General features: G+C 49.5%; 3 protein-coding genes across 5 annotated transcripts in view; 2 read left to right on the plus strand and 1 right to left on the minus strand.

Moving 5' to 3' along the window:
- Positions 1-157: 157 nt before the first annotated feature.
- On the plus strand, positions 158-17690 carry LOC307076151 (acyl-CoA dehydrogenase family member 11). Of its 3 annotated transcripts, none has more exons than XM_079737036.1 (15): positions 158-217; positions 4900-5198; positions 5335-5558; positions 5821-5920; positions 6045-6162; positions 6776-6918; positions 7741-7893; positions 8160-8254; positions 11332-11431; positions 12270-12410; positions 12977-13069; positions 13438-13545; positions 13665-13836; positions 14229-14295; positions 16396-17690. In XM_079737036.1, exons 2-15 carry the CDS (start codon positions 4911-4913, stop codon positions 16502-16504), a joined length of 1911 nt encoding a protein of 636 aa, XP_079593162.1. In that variant the 5' UTR covers positions 158-217; positions 4900-4910; the 3' UTR covers positions 16505-17690. The 3 variants fall into 3 exon arrangements, with proteins under 3 accessions (XP_079593162.1, XP_079593163.1, XP_079593161.1); XM_079737037.1 differs by lacking the exon at positions 158-217 and adding an exon at positions 2695-2749; XM_079737035.1 differs by lacking the exon at positions 158-217 and adding an exon at positions 3108-3174.
- Positions 1206-3928, minus strand: LOC307076175 (E3 ubiquitin-protein ligase TRIM39-like). Its single transcript, XM_079737059.1, has 2 exons — positions 3642-3928; positions 1206-3538 (listed from the first exon to the last, which is right to left on the minus strand). Exon 2 carries the CDS (start codon positions 3535-3537, stop codon positions 2062-2064), a length of 1476 nt encoding a protein of 491 aa, XP_079593185.1. The 5' UTR covers position 3538; positions 3642-3928; the 3' UTR covers positions 1206-2061.
- A 293-nt stretch (positions 17691-17983) lies between the features above and the next one.
- Positions 17984-19295, plus strand: part of slc8b1 (solute carrier family 8 member B1) — a 9952-nt gene continuing 8640 nt past the window's right edge. Inside the window, exons 1-2 of the mRNA XM_079731650.1 lie at positions 17984-18234; positions 18603-18755. Coding sequence (XP_079587776.1) covers positions 18211-18234; positions 18603-18755 — 177 coding nt within the window. The 5' untranslated portion in view covers positions 17984-18210. The remainder of the gene's footprint in view (positions 18235-18602; positions 18756-19295) is intronic.

Raw genomic sequence — 19295 nt, forward strand, 5'->3', positions numbered from 1 at the left:
GATTATTATTATTATATCATTATTTTTAGTTAGACATCCTTATTCAACACTAAAGGGTTTATGGGAGGAGCCCCGGAATCCACCACCCCTACTCCTCTGGTCCTTACGGTGACCTTTGACCGCCTTCCATGGTCAGATGCTTGACTTGGCGAGTCGGTGGAACTTTTACTTTGAAGGTACGAAGCGGACCCCAGAGGAAAGGAAAACAACAGAGACGGTAAGACTTTGTCGTTGCGTTGGTGTTAATTAGCTAATTGTTTTTGAATTGTTTAGTTTTGTATTCGATACAGATGCTCACATGTAAACTAAGAAGAATATTTCTGAAGGACGTCGTAGTGCGTTGTTGTCGCTGTGTTAACGCAGACGCGAATGAGAACGTTAAAGGGCCAACATGGTTCTGTACACAGTTTGAGGCGCTTTTCGATTCACCAAAAAGTTATAATTATATTTCTCACCGAGCACAACTATTAAAACGGCACCGTAGTGGTAATGGGAGACTATCTCACGGTCACCCTCCAAGAGGACCGTTTTGAAGAGGCATTGGTTAACCAGCAAGTTGTTTTTGTGTAATTTGGGCTTTAACTAGCGCTCAAGTAGTTACTTTCGTAGTAGCCTATGGGCCAATGGTTTGCACTAAAAAGCCATTGGCGAAATCTCATTTGAAATTATGGATAAACAACAGTGAACATTGTTAAACAAAGATCAACGCTAGCCATATATGATGAAACTTATTTGTCTGGAATGCCAATCACTCACAGAAACTTCATGCCTTATGCAAAATGTTTTATTTAAACATTTGTGTATACACTCAGAAGTGTAAACAATAACGTATTTACATAAATGAACAAAAAGCCAAACAAATTTACTGTCTAAGCAGACTCACTGAAGGACCCAAAACATCTCTCCTCCTTTCATTACCCTGAACATACTGCTGGGCAATTTCTTGTCTGTCCAGTCTGTCAAGCCTCTCTTGGTGAATATGGCACACAGCAATGCCATTGAGTCTTTTTTGCGACAAAGTTGATCGCAACCATGTCATCATTCTGCGTAACCCACTAAAACTGCGCTCTGCCTCAGCAGATGATATGCGCACCACAATCAACAATCTCACTAGTGCAGGGGTTTTCAAAGTATGAGAGAGTGAGCCCCCCCTTTGAGAACAAATTTCAGCTGAGCCCCCCCCCCCCAAAATAAAGTTCTAAATCCCTGTGTTTTGAAAGATCTTTGAATTATTTTACACATTTTAAACATCTGATCATATTTTAAACATCTCTGATCATATTTTACACATCTCTGATAATATTTTTTTTTTCCTTTTTGAAACATTTTAAACATTTTTTAAGCATTCTAAACATCTTTGTGCGTTTTTAAACACATTTCTTAACACATTTTAACATCTTTATCTAAGCATGTTTTTGCTTAACGTTTTTGAAATACATTTGAACATCTTAATCTGTTAACTGCCAGTTTAGCCTCCTTTTTAGCTCACCTCAACTTTAGTGGGAGCAATGAGTTTAAAATAAGCCGCCCGCGCGCACTTGTGGTTTGTTTACAAATCAAGGTGAAAAAAAAAAGGTCGGTCGTGCGGGAGTATTTCACTGTCTCGGACAAAGATCAGAATTGTAAGACGTGTTCCAGTGACATTTCAAGAGGAGGAAGCCTCCGTTTTACCGGCGATGTTTGTCGCCTTTTGTAGGGACAGTCTGGGGGTCACTATGAATCTGAGGGGGTCCTTAGTGCCATCTGCGCGCATGCTCTAACCTCGTCTTGTCTTTGTTGTCACTAGTTGTTACAACATTTTACACTTTCAACTAACCTAATTGTATTTAAGGAACGATCAGAAAAAAGACATTGAACATTTAAGAATAGTCCAACCAGTTATAATGATTCATATTTTTTATAGTACAAAGTGTAAGTTGCTTAATACATTTTGTTGTTGTTAATTAACAGTGAATAGTACGATATGAATGCAGTTCTCTCAGATCTCCCATGGTAGAGATTCCCATTCAGGAAACATTAGTTATTTTGGTTGTTTGATTATTCTATTATCAAACAGAAGTCCTAGTCTGTTTGATTGACAGGTGAGATGATCAGGGGGGCAGAGTTTGTACCTTTTTGACATGAACCTGGATAGAAGATTGGATAGAGAGGCTCAGTAAAGGTGCAGCCAGTATCAGAGTATATATGAACCCTGGCCTCCACATCATAGAAGGAGACCAGACCCTCATCATAATCAACAAACACCCCCACCTTCTGGAGCTCAGCTCTCAGAGGGAGATGGACATCAGGGTCATCACTAAATAACAACACATCCTTGTAGTGGCTAAGAGTCCAGTAACCCGTCTCAGGGTTCCACTTGGTCCAACTTTTTCTGTCGATGGACTCTCTGGCCACTCCTAAACACCATCCAGTCTTGTCTTTAACCTGAACCTCAAAGTAAAACCTCCCTGAGGAGAAGCTCTGCCTCGTGAGAACACATGTATACCTTGTAAATCTCTTAGGGTTGTCTGGGAGTTTCTTCTCTTCACCTCCATCATGTACTTGTTTCCCATCCTCAGACAGGATGAGCTTGGGATAAGCTGTATCAGGATCCAGAGTCACATCTACTTCATACTGCTGGACCCTCTTCAGTTCAGAATCAGGCCGCTTCTTCATCTCCATGTTCAGTGTCTCCTCCAGCTGATCCAGGGATCTCCTCAAGGTCCCTGCGTATGACGGAGGACGGACCTCCACCGTCCTCCAGTCCCTGGTGGGTGGAGGATCCGTCAGGGATCTGAAGGTCTGGAGGAAGTGGAGGTGGTCTTTAGTGTGTGAGAGTGGCTTCACCTCTAAGCTTCTATTGGTCAGATCTTCTATTTCCTGCTCCAGCTCTTTGATGAGGTCTTCAGCTTGTTTCTCTGTGGTTTTCAGTCCCTCTTTAACTGTTTGGTTGAAATCATCTCTGCACTTTTCAACGCGATGAATCAAAGCAGTGAAGACCTGCCCACCATCGGCTATCACTCCGTCTGCGTCTTTCTTGCGAATTTCAACTGTGTCTTTTATCTCCTTAATCTTTAGTTTTCTCTCCTCGATCATCTGCTGAACTTCAGCCTCTATCTTCCCCAGCAGCAGACGGTCCATAGGCTCGACCAGCCGATGTTTCTCCAGGCTTGCAACTCTCTGATGTGGCTCCAGGTGGGTTTGGCAGTAAGACGTAAAACACATTAGGCAAGACTTCACGGCCGTCAGCTGGGTCCCAGTACAGACGTCACAGGGAATGTCTACTGGTTCAAAGCAAGGCTGCTCCTTTACTCGTACGGTCGTTCTAAACTGATCAGCCATCTCTGATACAAAGATATTGATCTGTGGATCAGGTCTAGTGTCGAAAATCTTGTTGCAAACAGGACATTTGCACTGGACTTGTCCATCCCAGAATTTATTAATACAGCTTCCGCAGAAGTTGTGTCCACATGGTGTGGAAACTGGCCTGCTGAACACATCCAGACAGATGGGACAGGAAAAGTTCTCTTCAGACCAGGAAGTGTTAGCAGAGGCCATCCTAGAAGACAAGGTTTATGTATTCAGATATTCCATTATTGTTCTAATTCCATAAGGGGAAGAGAGGTTCAAACTTTTTCTTAAAGTTGTGCTTATTTACTCACCTTGTTGTGGTTTCTATGTCAGACGATGTTTTCCAAAATGCTTCTTTCCTCCTGAAGAGAGAACTGCTTCCACGTCGGATGGCTTTGTCTGTCTGCCTGTCGCCAAACCCCTGCCTGCCTGACTGCCTGCCTGACGCTGAGCCCTCGCCTGCCTGACTACCGCTTGCTTCGCCCCAGCTTGTCACCTACCCCGTGTCCCAATAAACCCTGTTTCCTTTTACCCCGTCTCTGCCTCCCTGTGTCCAGCGCTTGGGTCCCCTTGCCCTGGTAGCTGTATAAGGCTTAACTCCCAGACTCTAACCTTATAAACCAGCTGCATCATGTGACTCGGGGTAGGGCAGACGAACCAGACCAACAGGTTCCCTATTCAGAGACAACACATTCAATGTGCCGTGGCAGTTAACAATGTCACATTATTACTGATGGCATTATGGGTAGCCTTCAGTGTGAAAATCTGAAGTGACGGACTGGTTTCGTACTTAAGTTGTAGTTGTTATTTAGGGTTATCAAGGTGTGATTGAGCAAAATGAAACACACAAACACAAACACAGGAATCGCACAAACACAAACAGGTATCACCATACCAACAACTCAGCATAAAACGGCCCAAAAAAGTAAGTCAGACAGTCTCTCTCTCTCTCTCTCTCCCTCTTTCTCTCTCTCTCTCTCCCCCTCTCTCTCTCTCTCTCTCTTTCTCTGTCTCTCTCTCTCTCCCCCCCTCTCTCTCTCTCTCTCCCCCCCCTCTCTCTCTCTCTCTCTTTCTCTGTCTCTCTCTCTCTCCCCCCTCTCTCCCCCCCTCTCTCTCTCTCTCTCCCCCCCCTCTCTCTCTCTCTCTCTTTCTCTGTCTCTCTCTCTCCCCCCCCTCTCTCTCTCTCTCCCCCTCTCTCTCTCTCTCTCTCCCTCTTTCTCTCTCTCTCTCTCCCCCTCTCTCTCTCCCTCTTTCTCTCTCTCTCTCTCTCTCTCCCCCCCTCTCTCTCTCCCTCTCTCTCTCTCTCTCCCCCCCTCCCCCTCTCTCTCTCTCTCTCTCTCTCTCTCTCTCTCTTTCTCTGTCTCTCTCTCTCTCCCCCCCCTCTCTCTCTCTCTCTCTCTTTCTCTGTCTCTCTCTCTCTCCCCCCCCTCTCTCTCTCTCTCTCCCCCCTCTCTCTCTCTCTCTCTCTTTCTCTGTCTCTCTCTCTCTCCCCCCCCTCTCTCTCTCTTTCTCTGTCTCTCTCTCTCCCCCCCCCCCCCCCCCTCCCCCCTCTCTCTCTCTCTCTCTCAGCTCTGACCAACATGCCCGCCGGGTCGATGCGTCTGAACCGCAGCCCGAGTGCAGCCTGGCTGCGGTTCCTCCTCCGGGGTCAGCCCACCTGCCGACCCGCCCTGCAGGTCAGAGGGGTCGGCGCCGTCCAGCCAGGGACCTCTGCCCCCGACGAGGCCGCCGCCCGGGACCCCCACGACCCCCCACTGTTCTCCAGATCCAGGACCGGTCTGTTCTTCCAGGCCCAGCCTCAGCTGAAGAACCCCTTTCTAGAAGACCCTCTGTTAGGGAGATATCTCAGGAGACACCTGCCACACGAGGTAAGGATCAAACGTTGCTGAAGGCTAAGCAATCTTTGAATAGTGTCTTAAACAAATTGGAAATCTTCACGTAGTCAGTAAGTAATGATTAACACAAAGGATGAACCTGATGCACTGATGTGTGTGTCTCCAACAGGCAGTGTTCTCAGACCTGCAGGCGTTTGGGGAGAGGATCTCAGGTGAGGTGGACGCTTGGGGGCGAGAGTGTGAGATCAACCCCCCCAGGCTCGTCCCCTTTGACCCTTGGGGTAGAAGGGTGGACCACATCGTGACCTCGCCCGCCTGGAAGCGCATGAAAGAGCTGTCTGCCCGAGAGGGGCTGGTCGCCATCGGCTACGAGAGGTCGTGTGGTGAATGGAGGTGAGGGGAATCAGAATCTCTTGTTTAAATGTTGCTTCTCTTTTATATTACTGCTCCCATGTTTCCCATCCGTGATAAAGAAGGTACATCTGATATTTAAATTCAGATTTGCATCCCTTTATGAACGGTTCCAGTGTGAAACTCTAGTCTGAGGTTACACCATATTTAAGATCCTAGTTATCATGGCCACGTCTGTCTCTCCTTCTCTCTGTCCGTCTGTCTGTCTGCCTGTCTGCCTGCCTGCCTGCCTGTCTGTCTGTAGTCGCGTCCACCAGATGTGTAAGCTGTTCCTCTACTCCCCGTCGTCCGGTCTGTTCACCTGTCCTCTGGCCATGACCGACGGAGCGGCCAAGGTCATCCAGGTCTGGATAATGATCGATTCATCTCTCTCTGCTCTTTGAGCTCCACACTGTTTCACTAAAGACCGTCTGGGGAAACAAGTGCAATAATAATAATGGTTCGTTAACAAATCACGGCACACCCCAGTCTCTCGGGGTGCCGCCGGCTGTTGACTCCGCCTACAGGAGGTTGACCTCTCGCGACCCCGAGCGGTTCTGGACGTCTGGCCAGTGGATGACCGAGCGGAGGGGCGGATCGGACGTGGGTCAGTAGTCGGAGCTCCACTCGTCATCCTGCCTCTTAAACGGCAACAGAGACGAGAATGATATCTAGTGATAAAGTTTTATTATACTACTTTACCCGGACGATTTGATTCCAATCGTAAGGAGCTAGGGGCGCAGTCCTTCAAATAGTTCATTAAAAGTAATTTGTTTGTATTTTTTTTTATTGTAGTACATTTTATTTTGCTTTTCACGTTGTCCTTCTCTGTTGCAGTGATGTTTATTAATACGGCTCCTGGCTAGTTGAGATGGCCAAAAAATAAGTGCAATTGATACGTTACGATTTATTCTCCCCCCTATCTTGAATGCCGTTTCTCCCCCTGATGTCTGTCGTTGGGGTCGATATGCTGGCCGGTACCGTACGCTGCGGTCGGTACCGTACGCTGCGTACGGTACCGACCCCAGAACCAACTACTTCACAGTCGGTACCGTACGCTGCGGTCGGTACCGAGCGCAGCATACGGTATCGACTGCAGCGTACGGTACAGACCGCAGAACCAGCTACTTCACGGTCGGCACCGCACGCTGCGGTCGGTACCGTACGCTGCGGTCGGTACCGTACGCTGCGGTCTGACTCGTTCCCTTCCCTCCGTCCAGCCGCTGGCACGGAGACGCTGGCCGAGGCCGAGCCGGACGGGTCCTTCCGGCTCCACGGCTTCAAGTGGTTCACCTCCGCCACGGACGCCGACATGACCCTCACCCTGGGCCGGGTGGTGGGCCGCGATGGATCCACCACCCCGGTACGGCCCCGCCGTCCCCGCAGACCCAGACCTGCCGTCTGTTAACGGCCCCTTGACACGCCACCAGGTGACATCACAGCTGGATACGCCCACCTGTGATGTCATAAGGGGTCGTTTTCCAAAACGGCTTGTAGCGCCAAATCACCCCACACCTGGTGGCATGCCTAGCGTTGTTTGTTTTGCCGGTTGTTTTTGAAATAGTCACGTTATTTTGGCCGATTATTTTACGGAATCCTTCTGTTTAGTCCGATGGTAGAAGCATTTAGGCAAACTGAACTGTTGCAGCCGTTGGAAAAGAGAAGGGATTGATTTATGGTCAATATTTAGATTAGGTTAGATTAGATAGCACTGTGTTAATCCCCCGGAGTGGAAATTCTTGTGGTACAGCATAGCAGCAGTCAAGGAAGAGATACAAGATATAATACAAAGTAGTGATAACGTAGTGCTAAAGCAATGCTTAAGTAATTCTAAGGAAATGCTAAGTAAATGCTACAGTAAATGTTACAGTAATGCTAAGGAAATGCTAAAGTAATGCTAAGGAAATGCTAAAGTAAATGCTAGAGTAAATGCTACAGTGATGCTAAAGTAATGCCAAGGAAATGCTACAATAATGCTAGAGTAATGCTAAGGAAATGCTAAAGTAAATTATTCACCCCTAAAGTAGTTACCACCCTTTTATACCAAGTTGAAAGATCAGAGTATCTCCTCTTGTGTAGCGATCAAACACTTCCGTGAGCCTATCCCAACCATCTCTAACCGTCGTCTGACTCCTCCCCCTCCCCGTCTAACTCCTCCCCCCCGTCTGACTCCTCCCCCCCCCAGGGCAGCCGGGGTCTGTCCCTGTTCTACGCTGAGGTCCGCCGGGACCCCCAGGGCCGGCTGGAGGGCATCGAGGTCCAGCGGCTGAAGGACAAACTGGGGACCCGCCAGATGCCCACCGCGGAGCTGCTGCTGGACGGCCTGCCAGCGCACCGGGTCAGTGGCTTCCCCCCGCCGTCCCCCACCCAGGGGGCTGACGCACCCGGCGGCCATCTTGGATCTAGACGCTAGCCTAAGCTAGCTTTTAGTTTATTGATTCCTGATGGGAAAGAGAATTTCAACAAATATGACAAAAAATATTTCTAAAATAAAGTGCCTATCCTTGATGTTTCTCCGCGCAGAACCATATCACATGCAGTTTAAATAGTTTGGACCGTGGCCTGTAGCAATTTATTTTCTGTCCTGCTCTTCCCTTTGACCAGTTGGCGGAGGAGGGCCGAGGCGTAGCTTCCATCGCTAACATGCTAACGGTGACCCGGATCCACAACAGTGTGGCCGCCGCCGCCGCCATGAGACGGTAGCGTAGCCACGTTAGCTTCCCTCATTCCACCTGTGAGAACCCCCCCGGCTGGTCACATGACCTGGTGTCCTGCGGCCGGTCACATGACCTGGGGTCCTGCTGCTGGTCACATGACCTGGGGTCCTGTGTGGTGCAGGTGACCAGGGGTCCTGCGGTTGGTCACATGACCTGGGATCCTGCAGCTGGTCACGTGACACTGGGGAGGCATATGGCTCAGGGGGTAGAGCGGGTTGGCTGGTAACCGGGAGGTTGCTAGTTCGATCCCCGGCTCCTCCAACTTTGTGTCGAGGTGTCCCTGAGCGAGCACCTCACCCTGACTGCTCCTGACGAGCTGGCTGTCGCCCTGCGTGGCTGTACAGCGCTCTGAGGGGCACTTTAACCCTAACCACTACTACCCTGACCCGGTGGTGCTAGCTTGTTAGTTCTTGATTTTTGCTTGCATGTGAATTTATATGTTCTTTCCATTACATCGTAAAACTGTATCATTTACCAAGGTACATGGAAAATAATGAATCATGAAAAATGTCACAATATATCGATGTTTAAAAATTGACATAATTTACTGAAATTATCACTTGCATAAAACCTATGACGCGTATGACGTAGCAGTTGAGCAATTGGATGTGGATTTCCATGTCCTACAGGCTGCAGCCAGACATTATAGCGGTTTTCTGACTCTGACATGCTGGGGGTTCCAGGGTGTTGACGGTTCTCTGACCTGCTGGTGGTTCCAGTGTGTTGACCGTTCTCTGACCTGCTGGTGGTTCCAGGGTGTTGTTGGTTCTCTGACCTGCTGGGGGTTCCAGGGTGTTGTTGGTTCTCTGACCTGCTGGGGGTTCCAGGGTGTTGTCGGTTCTCTGACCTGCTGGGGGTTCCAGGGTGTTGTCGGTTCTCTGACCTGCTGGGGGTTCCAGGGTGTTGACGGTTCTCTGACCTGCTGGGGGTTCCAGGGTGTTGACGGTTCTCTGACCTGCTGGTGGTTCCAGGGTGTTGTTGGTTCTCTGACCTGCTGGTGGTTCCAGGGTGTTGTTGGTTCTCTGACCTGCTGGGGGTTCCAGGGTGTTGTTGGTTCTCTGGCCTGCTGGGGGTTCCAGGGTGTTGTTGGTTCTCTGACCTGCTGGTGGTTCCAGGGTGTTGACGGTTCTCTGACCTGCTGGTGGTTCCAGGGTGTTGTTGGTTCTCTGACCTGCTGGTGGTTCCAGTGTGTTGACGGTTCTCTGACCTGCTGGTGGTTCCAGGGTGTTGTTGGTTCTCTGACCTGCTGGGGGTTCCAGGGTGTTGTCGGTTCTCTGACCTGCTGGGGGTTCCAGGGTGTTGTCGGTTCTCTGACCTGCTGGTGGTTCCAGTGTGTTGTCGGTTCTCTGACCTGCTGGTGGTTCCAGGGTGTTGTTGGTTCTCTGACCTGCTGGTGGTTCCAGGGTGTTGTTGGTTCTCTGACCTGCTGGGGGTTCCAGTGTGTTGTTGGTTCTCTGACCTGCTGGTGGTTCCAGGGTGTTGTTGGTTCTCTGACCTGCTGGGGGTTCCAGGGTGTTGTTGGTTCTCTGACCTGCTGGGGGTTCCAGTGTGTTGTTGGTTCTCTGACCTGCTGGTGGTTCCAGGGTGTTGTTGGTTCTCTGACCTGCTGGGGGTTCCAGGGTGTTGTTGGTTCTCTGACCTGCTGGGGGTTCCAGGGTGTTGACGGTTCTCTGACCTGCTGGTGGTTCCAGTGTGTTGTCGGTTCTCTGACCTGCTGGTGGTTCCAGGGTGTTGTTGGTTCTCTGACCTGCTGGTGGTTCCAGGGTGTTGTTGGTTCTCTGACCTGCTGGGGGTTCCAGTGTGTTGTTGGTTCTCTGACCTGCTGGTGGTTCCAGGGTGTTGTTGGTTCTCTGACCTGCTGGGGGTTCCAGGGTGTTGTTGGTTCTCTGACCTGCTGGGGGTTCCAGGGTGTTGTTGGTTCTCTGGCCTGCTGGGGGTTCCAGGGTGTTGTTGGTTCTCTGACCTGCTGGTGGTTCCAGGGTGTTGACGGTTCTCTGACCTGCTGGTGGTTCCAGGGTGTTGTTGGTTCTCTGACCTGCTGGGGGTTCCAGGGTGTTGACGGTTCTCTGACCTGCTGGTGGTTCCAGGGTGTTGTTGGTTCTCTGACCTGCTGGTGGTTCCAGGGTGTTGTTGGTTCTCTGACCTGCTGGGGGTTCCAGGGTGTTGTTGGTTCTCTGGCCTGCTGGGGGTTCCAGGGTGTTGTTGGTTCTCTGACCTGCTGGTGGTTCCAGGGTGTTGACGGTTCTCTGACCTGCTGGCGGTTCCAGGGTGTTGTTGGTTCTCTGACCTGCTGGTGGTTCCAGTGTGTTGACGGTTCTCTGACCTGCTGGTGGTTCCAGGGTGTTGTTGGTTCTCTGACCTGCTGGGGGTTCCAGGGTGTTGTCGGTTCTCTGACCTGCTGGGGGTTCCAGGGTGTTGACGGTTCTCTGACCTGCTGGTGGTTCCAGTGTGTTGTCGGTTCTCTGACCTGCTGGTGGTTCCAGGGTGTTGTTGGTTCTCTGACCTGCTGGTGGTTCCAGGGTGTTGTTGGTTCTCTGACCTGCTGGGGGTTCCAGGGTGTTGTTGGTTCTCTGACCTGCTGGGGGTTCCAGTGTGTTGTTGGTTCTCTGACCTGCTGGTGGTTCCAGGGTGTTGTTGGTTCTCTGACCTGCTGGGGGTTCCAGGGTGTTGTTGGTTCTCTGACCTGCTGGGGGTTCCAGGGTGTTGTTGGTTCTCTGACCTGCTGGGGGTTCCAGGGTGTTGTTGGTTCTCTGACCTGCTGGGGGTTCCAGGGTGTTGTTGGTTCTCTGACCTGCTGGTGGTTCCAGGGTGTTGTTGGTTCTCTGACCTGCTGGGGGTTCCAGTGTGTTGTTGGTTCTCTGACCTGCTGGGGGTTCCAGGGTGTTGTTGGTTCTCTGACCTGCTGGGGGTTCCAGGGTGTTGTTGGTTCTCTGACCTGCTGGGGGTTCCAGGGTGTTGACGGTTCTCTGACCTGCTGGTGGTTCCAGGGTGTTGTTGGTTCTCTGACCTGCTGGGGGTTCCAGGGTGTTGACGGTTCTCTGACCTGCTGGTGGTTCCAGGGTGGTGCAGCTGGCCAGGGACTACGCCACCCTCCGCTCCGCCTTTGGACGGCTGCTCCAGGACCACCCGCTCCACCTGCAGACCCTGGCCAGGATGGAGGTAGTCTGAGGAGGTCACCGCCGTCCAATGGGGTCGCTCCACCCCCAGCTTTTAGTTCTGCTTCTGTTTACTTGCATACAGTTCTAGAGCTATATATCTATATATCTTTTTCTATAGCCTGAGGGTACTTTTTGTGCTTTTGTATTTTAACTTAAATCTTTGTTCCAGTAACTTGAGCTGAGCGATATCAGCCCCCAGGACGGCTGCGGAGTGATGGAGTTAGTCCCCTTTACCGATTGGACCCCATCACTGATTTAAAATGTTTTGCCTGTATGTATGTATGTATGTATGTATGTATGTATGTATGTATGTATGTATGTATGTATGTATGTATATGTATGTATTTCAATAAGGGAACCCATTTCACTCCTGACCCTCCCTAGAAGGAGGGATCCCCCATTCCAAGTTCCTTCTCGAAATTTCCTCCAGGCTAATTAAGGGAGTTTTTCCTTGCCCTCTTGGGGGCTAGGGTCAGGGGGGGGGTCATAAATATAGCCTGTTAAGCCCTTTGAGGCTGTACCTGTGGTTAGGTACTGTACCTGGGGTTAGGTACTGTACCTGGGGTTAGGTACTGTACCTGTGGTTTAGTACTGTACCTGTGGTTAGGTATTGTACCTGTGGTTTAGTACTGTACCTGTGGTTAGGTACTGTACCTGTGGTTAAGTACTGTACCTGTGGTTAGGTACTGTACCTGGGGTTAGGTACTGTACCTGTGGTTAGGTATTGTACCTGTGGTTTAGTACTGTACCTGTGGTTAGGTACTGTACCTGTGGTTAAGTACTGTACCTGTGGTTAGGTACTGTACCTGTGGTACAGCTAATACCACGTCTTTGACTAGGTGGAGGCGCGGGCGGCGTTCCTCCTGGTGATGGAGGTGAGTCGTCTGCTGGGCCGGGAGGAGACTGGCGTGGCCTCGCCGCTGGACTGCCACCTCCTCCGCCTTCTCACCCCCGTCCTCAAGCTCTACTCCGCCAAGCAGGTGAGCGGCGCCGCGCTTAAAGTGGGCGTTCAAGTGTCTAGAACGTTATCGGTCCCATACAGGATGTACAGTGAAGTGAAAGGGGCATGTGAGGGCTGGCGGTCAATAGGTCACAAACCTGTTCTGAGGAGTCTCAGTGATGTATTTTATTTTTATTATACAGGAAAGTGTTAAAGGTAACAAAGTTACAATTTAAGACGGGCCTGGCTCAGTGTAAAGCTGATTTCCAACAGGTTCCTGTTCTGCAGCACAACAACCTATAACAGGAAGAAGACACATCACACGTCACATTTACATACAGCACATAACAGGAACATAACACGTCTATAAACAGTGTTTGTAAGTGTAGCTATTGAGGAGTAACAGTTTGTTTGCCTTTTTGAACTGCGTGATGGATTGGAGGGTTTCCAGTATGAGCTACACGGGCCTTATTCCCTTCGTGGCCACCTCGGATCCTAACCCTAGCTGGGTTTTGAGTCGGGCCTTCAGTTCCCCCACCCAGCTGCTGTTTGGATCCAAGATGGCCGCTAGGCGAGGCTGACTCGATGCTGTTCCGTCGTTTGCAGGCGGTCGCTGTGGTGTCGGAGGGTCTGGAGAGCTTCGGGGGGCAGGGCTACATGGAGGACACCGGGCTCCCAGGACTACTGCGGGACGCCCAGGTGAGTCCTGGAGCCAGGGGAGGGGCCTGCAGCCAGACGAGGGGAGGGGCTTAGAGCCAGGTGAGAGGCCTGGAACCAGGTGAGGGGAGGAGCCTGGAGCCAGGTGAGAGGCCTGGTACAAGGTGAGGGGCCTGGACCTGGTGGCCCCCTGTCTGGTTCTTTTAGGACCTCAATGTCAGGGGCCCTAAATGTCGTAGTAGTTCTACTCTATAATTCTCTCAGAAGAAATTCAGTTTGAAGTTTGATTGTTTAGATGTTGTCTGCTGTGGTCATGACCAGCTCCCCCTCGAAGGTGAAGAGACCAGCGTCCATCTTGTCCCCTCAGCGTCCATCTTGTCCCCTCCAAAGCGTCCATCTTGTCCCCTCAGGTGCTGAGCATCTGGGAGGGGACGACCAACGTTCTGTCTCTGGACGTGCTGCGCTGTGTGGCTCGCAGCTCCGGGCTGGTCCTGCAGGCCTACTTCACACAGACCCAGGTACCAGACCGCCGCTCGCCTAACGCCCGTCCTGGGGGAACGCGGCGTCATCCTGACCCCAGCAGGTCCAGCTTCAGGACGGACACTCCACAAGCCTCATGTGTTCTTCTGCCCCCCAGGCCCTGCTGGGGCCCGCCTCCGGCCTCCCTCCCCTGGCTCCGGCTGTCAGGGCACTAGAGGGCGCTCTCTCGGCCCTGGGAGTCTTCGTGGAGGAGGCGGCCGCTAGACCCCCAAGCTACCTGGAGCTGGCGGCACGGGACCTAGCCTACAGCCTGGCCCGCATCTACATGGGTCAGCCCCCACATGTTGTATAAGGAACTTTGGTTTAACGGGTCCCTGCCCCTCTATCCCTATGTCTTAACGAGGGTCCAGCTCGTTAACCCTATGTCTTAACGAGGGGGGCCCCTGCTCTGATAACCCTATGTCTTAACGAGGGTCCAGCTCGTTAACCCTATGTCTTAACGAGGGGGGGCCCTGCCCTGATAACCCTATGTCTTAACGAGGGTCCCTCTAACCCTATGTCTTAACGAGCGTCCACCTCGATAACCCTATTTCTTAACGAGGGTCCCTTTAACCCTAGGTCTTAACGAGGGTCCCTCTATGTCTTAATTAGGGTCCACCTCGTTAACCCTATGTCTTAACGAGGATCGCCTCGTTAACCGCACCCTCTTCCCGTGCTCCAGGTGCGCTGCTGGTCGACCACGCCTCCTGGGAGGGGGCGTCGCCATCAGACACATACGCTGCTCTCAGGTAAAGGAAATGAGAACTATAGTTTTAATTTTAGTCTTCTCACTGTGTTTTATTTAGACATACTTTCTGTAGTTTCAATTCCTTTTTAATGCTGTGAGAAAACTGAAATTTCCTTCCTGTCAGCATTCACCGAGACATTGGCTCTGTGAAGGATGTTGTGTGTGTATATAACATGTTACCAGGTTGTGTGTATGTGTGTGTGTATATAACATGTTACCAGGTTGTGTGTATATAACATGTTACCAGGTTGTGTGTATGTGTGTGTGTATATAACATGTTACCAGGTTGTGTGTATGTGTGTGTGTATATAACATGTTACCAGGGTGTGTGTATGTGTGTGTGTATATAACATGTTACCAGGTTGTGTGTATGTGTGTGTGTATATAACATGTTACCAGGTTGTGTGTATATAACATGTTACCAGGTTGTGTGTATGTGTGTGTGTATATAACATGTTACCAGGTTGTGTGTATGTGTGTGTGTATATAACATGTTACCAGGGTGTGTGTATGTGTGTGTGTATATAACATGTTACCAGGTTGTGTGTATGTGTGTGTGTATATAACATGTTACCAGGTTGTGTGTATGTGTGTGTGTATATAACATGTTACCAGGTTGTGTGTATATAACATGTTACCAGGTTGTGTGTATGTGTGTGTGTATATAACATGTTACCAGGTTGTGTGTATGTGTGTGTGTATATAACATGTTACCAGGGTGTGTGTATGTGTGTGTGTATATAACATGTTACCAGGTTGTGTGTATGTGTGTGTGTATATAACATGTTACCAGGTTGTGTGTGTGTGTGTTTGTGTGTATTTATGGTGCTTTGTACCTATCACATCTTACAAGGTGGTGTTGTGTGTATACCGGTATAATGTGTGTATAACATGTTACCAGGTGTTGTGAGTGTATATGATGTGTTAACAGGTTGTGTATATAATGTGTGTAACATGTTACCAGGTGGTGTGAGTGTACATGATGTGCTAACAGGTTGTGTATATAATGTTGTGTAACATGTAACCAGGTGGTGTGAGTGTATATGATGTGTTAACAGGTTGTGTATATAATGTGTGTAACATGTTACCAGGTGGTGTGAGTGTATATGATGTGTTAACAGGTTGTGTATATAATGTGTGTAACATGTTACCAGGTGGTGTGAGTGTATATGATGTGTTACCAGGTTGTGTATATAATGTGTGTAACATGTTACCAGGTGGTGTGAGTGTATATGATGTGTTAACAGGTTGTGTATATAATGTGTGTAACATGTTACCAGGTGGTGTGAGTGTATATGATGTGTTAACAGGTTGTGTATATAATGTGTGTAACATGTTACCAGGTGGTGTGAGTGTATATGATGTGTTAACAGGTTGTGTATATAATGTGTGTAACATGTTACCAGGTGGTGTGAGTGTATATGATGTGTTAACAGGTTGTGTATATAATGTGTGTAACATGTTACCAGGTGGTGTGTGTATATGATGTGTTAACAGGTTGTGTATATAATGTGTGTAACATGTTACCAGGTGGTGTGTGTGTATATGATGTGTTAACAGGTTGTGTATATAATGTGTGTAACATGTTACCAGGTGGTGAGTGTATATGATGTGTTAACAGGTTGTGTATATAATGTGTGTAACATGTTACCAGGTGGTGTGAGTGTATATGATGTGTTACCAGGTTGTGTATATAATGTGTGTAACATGTTACCAGGTGGTGTGAATGTATATAATGTGTGTAACATGTTACCAGGTGGTGTGTGTGTATATAATGTGTGTAACATGTTACCAGGTGGTGTGTGTGTATATGATGTGTTAACAGGTTGTGTGTATAATGTGTGTAACATGTTACCAGGTGGTGTGAGTGTATATAATGTGTGTAACATGTTACCAGGTGGTGTGAGTGTATATAATGTGTGTAACATGTTACCAGGTGGTGTGTGTGTGTATGATGTGTTAACAGGTTGTGTATATAATGTGTGTAACATGTTACCAGGTGGTGTGAGTGTATATAATGTGTGTAACATGTTACCAGGTGGTGTGTGTGTATATGATGTGTTAACAGGTTGTGTGTATAATGTGTGTAACATGTTATCAGGTGGTGTGAGCAGGACTTGTGCCCAGTGGGGACCAGTGAGAGGGGGGGCCACTACGACGCCAGCACCCCCGCCTGTGACGCAGCGCTGGTGTACGACAAGACGGACTGACGGAGGAGACTGACGGAGGAGACTGACGGAGGAGACTGACGGAGCAGACTGATGGAGGAGACTGACGGAGGAGTCTGACGGAGGAGACTGACGGAGCAGACTGACGGAGCAGACTGACGGAGGAGACTGACGGAGAAGAATGACGGAGCAGACTGACGGAGGAGACTGACGGAGGAGTCCGACGGAGGAGACCGACGGAGGAGACTGACGGATGAGACTGACGGAGCAGACTGACGGAGGAGACTGATTGAGGAGACCGACGGAGGAGACCGACGGAGGAGACTGACGGAGGAGACTGACGGAGCAGACTGACGGAGGAGACTGATGGAGGAGACTGACAGAGCAGACTGATGGAGGAGACTGACGGAGCAGACTAACGGAGGAGACTGATGGAGCAGACTAACGGAGGAGACTGATGGAGGAGACTGATGGAGCAGACTGATGGAGGAGACTGATGGAGCAGACTGACGGAGGAGACTGACGGAGCAGACTGACGGAGGAGACTGACGGAGGAGGCTGACGGAGGAGACTGACGGAGGAGACTGACGGAGCAGACTGACGGAGGAGACTGACGGAGGAGGCCGACGGAGGAGACCGACGGAGGAGACCGACGGAGCAGACTGATGGAGGAGACTGACGGAGCAGACTAACGGAGGAGACTGATGGAGCAGACTAACGGAGGAGACTGATGGAGGAGACTGATGGAGCAGACTGACGGAGGAGACTGACGAAACAGACAGACTGACGGAGGAGAAAGACTGACGGAGCAGACTGACGGAGGAGACTGACGAAACAGACAGACTGACGGAGGAGAAAGACTGATGGAGCAGACTGACGGATGGAGCAGACCCACTGAACCCCCCCCCCCCCCCACCACAGCCGTGCTGTTTGTTTCACTCAGAGCTTTAATCTCAGGTGCACAGAGCCCGGCAGCCATGAGGAAATACAAGTCCCTATTATAGGCCTTATCGTGTGTGTGTGTGTGTGTGTGTGTGTGGGTGTGTGTGTGTGTGTGTGTGTGTGTGTGATTATGTGTGTTTTAACATGGAGAGTTTCAGGGTCATAAGCAGTAGTTCGCAGCACCCTGTCGTTTCCGGGCCGAGCAGCGCTGCCCCCTGCTGGGCAAAACACGTAATGAATGTGAATTGTGGAAATGTTGTAGGTATTAATCATGTTTTTAAATGAAACGAAATGGTTCAGATTATTATACTCTTCCAAAGCAATGTTTTGTTACTTGTGAATAAAATAGAAAAAGCATTACTTTGACTCCGCTTACTTGATATATATATATATATATATATATATATTTAACAAGGATTTAGTGCAGGGGTGGGGGGCGGGCCTTACAGTGAGTGCGTGTGTGATGGGGGCGGGCCTTACAGTGTGCGTGTGTGATGGGGGCGGGCCTTACAGTGAGTGTGTGCGCGCTGGAGTCACGGGTCGGGTTTCAGGAACGGGGTGGAGTTGTAATAAGTGTGTTGTGATCAGTGTGTTCTTCCTACCCCAAAGAACTTTCAGCTGACATCTTCATTCATCATAACGCTCTTCTCCCGTCGGTGTCACGTTGTTCCGAGGCGGCTGTGGACGGCGGACAGCGGAGGTTGAAGAATGACGTCTGGGATTGCTTGTTTTGGATTCTGTTGGCCTTTAGTCTTTTGACGTTTGTGGATTCTGCTCGTTTGGAGGTTCTGAAAATCACAGTCGCGATGTTCAGAGGAAGCAGAGACCAGGTCAGTGTAGATTTGGTCCTTGTCAGTGCAGACTCGGTCCACGTCTCTGTAGACCGGGTCCAGGTCTGTGTAGTCCAGGTCAGTCTAGACTTGGTTCAGGTCGGCGCTGGTCTGCCTTGTTTAGCAAACCAGCGCCGACTTGTTTACGGACAGATAATTGGGCAACATGTTCCAAACCCCTGGTGTTCTTCTGCACTTACCGGATACTAAACCAATGTTAAACGTTACATGGGATGTTTACTTTTTCCCTCATGATTGAAATTGACACCTAGTGTAGCCTTATTATATTCAGTTTATTTTGCATACAATCCTGTGTCTGGTGTGCGTGTGTGTGTGTGTGTGTGTGTGTGTGAACCAATCAACCGCAGTGTGACCTGGTCATGAACCTGAGCGCCGCGGACCGCTGCGCCTTCGTGAAGAGCACCTGGGACTGCAGCCTGGTGGACGGGTTCCTCAGCTACCTGCGCCTGGTCTTCTGCCTGCTGCCCCCCTTCCTCAGCCCGCTCACCGTCACCCTCTGTGTAAGCCTGGGTCGGTCCCAACCGATGGGGGGGAGGGGGTCAGCTGGGGTCCGGACCCGCGGTGTCTTGGTTCAGAAGCTGACCTGTGATGAACGCCGTTAAATGGAGAAGCATATCACGTTTCAGTTTCAGCAACATATACTTGCTTCTATGTTGGCACTTCTCGTGCTTTCCTTCGAGTTCAAGTTCAAGGTATTTTATTTGTCAAATGCACAACGTAACAGGCTAAGTAGTCATAGCTGTCCATGACATTTTTGTATCCCTAACTATCCTTAACAATGCAAAAATAATAATATATATAGAAATAGTATAAGAAGATAAGATAAACAAGGTACAGTAGGCCTACAATTAAGAACAAAATAGTTTAAATAAAACTAGTATATAGTATATATATACGTACAGTATATATATATAAATATAAATATGTATGTACAGTTATATATATATATATATATATATAACAATAGAGAGTCTCAGTCAGTATCTGTGTAGTGCTGTAGCAAATTTAATTGACGCATTTCAAACCAAATCAACAACTCT

Source organism: Pollachius pollachius, assembly GCF_949987615.1.
Source record: "Pollachius pollachius genome assembly, chromosome: 1".
Lineage (NCBI taxonomy): Eukaryota > Metazoa > Chordata > Actinopteri > Gadiformes > Gadidae > Pollachius > Pollachius pollachius.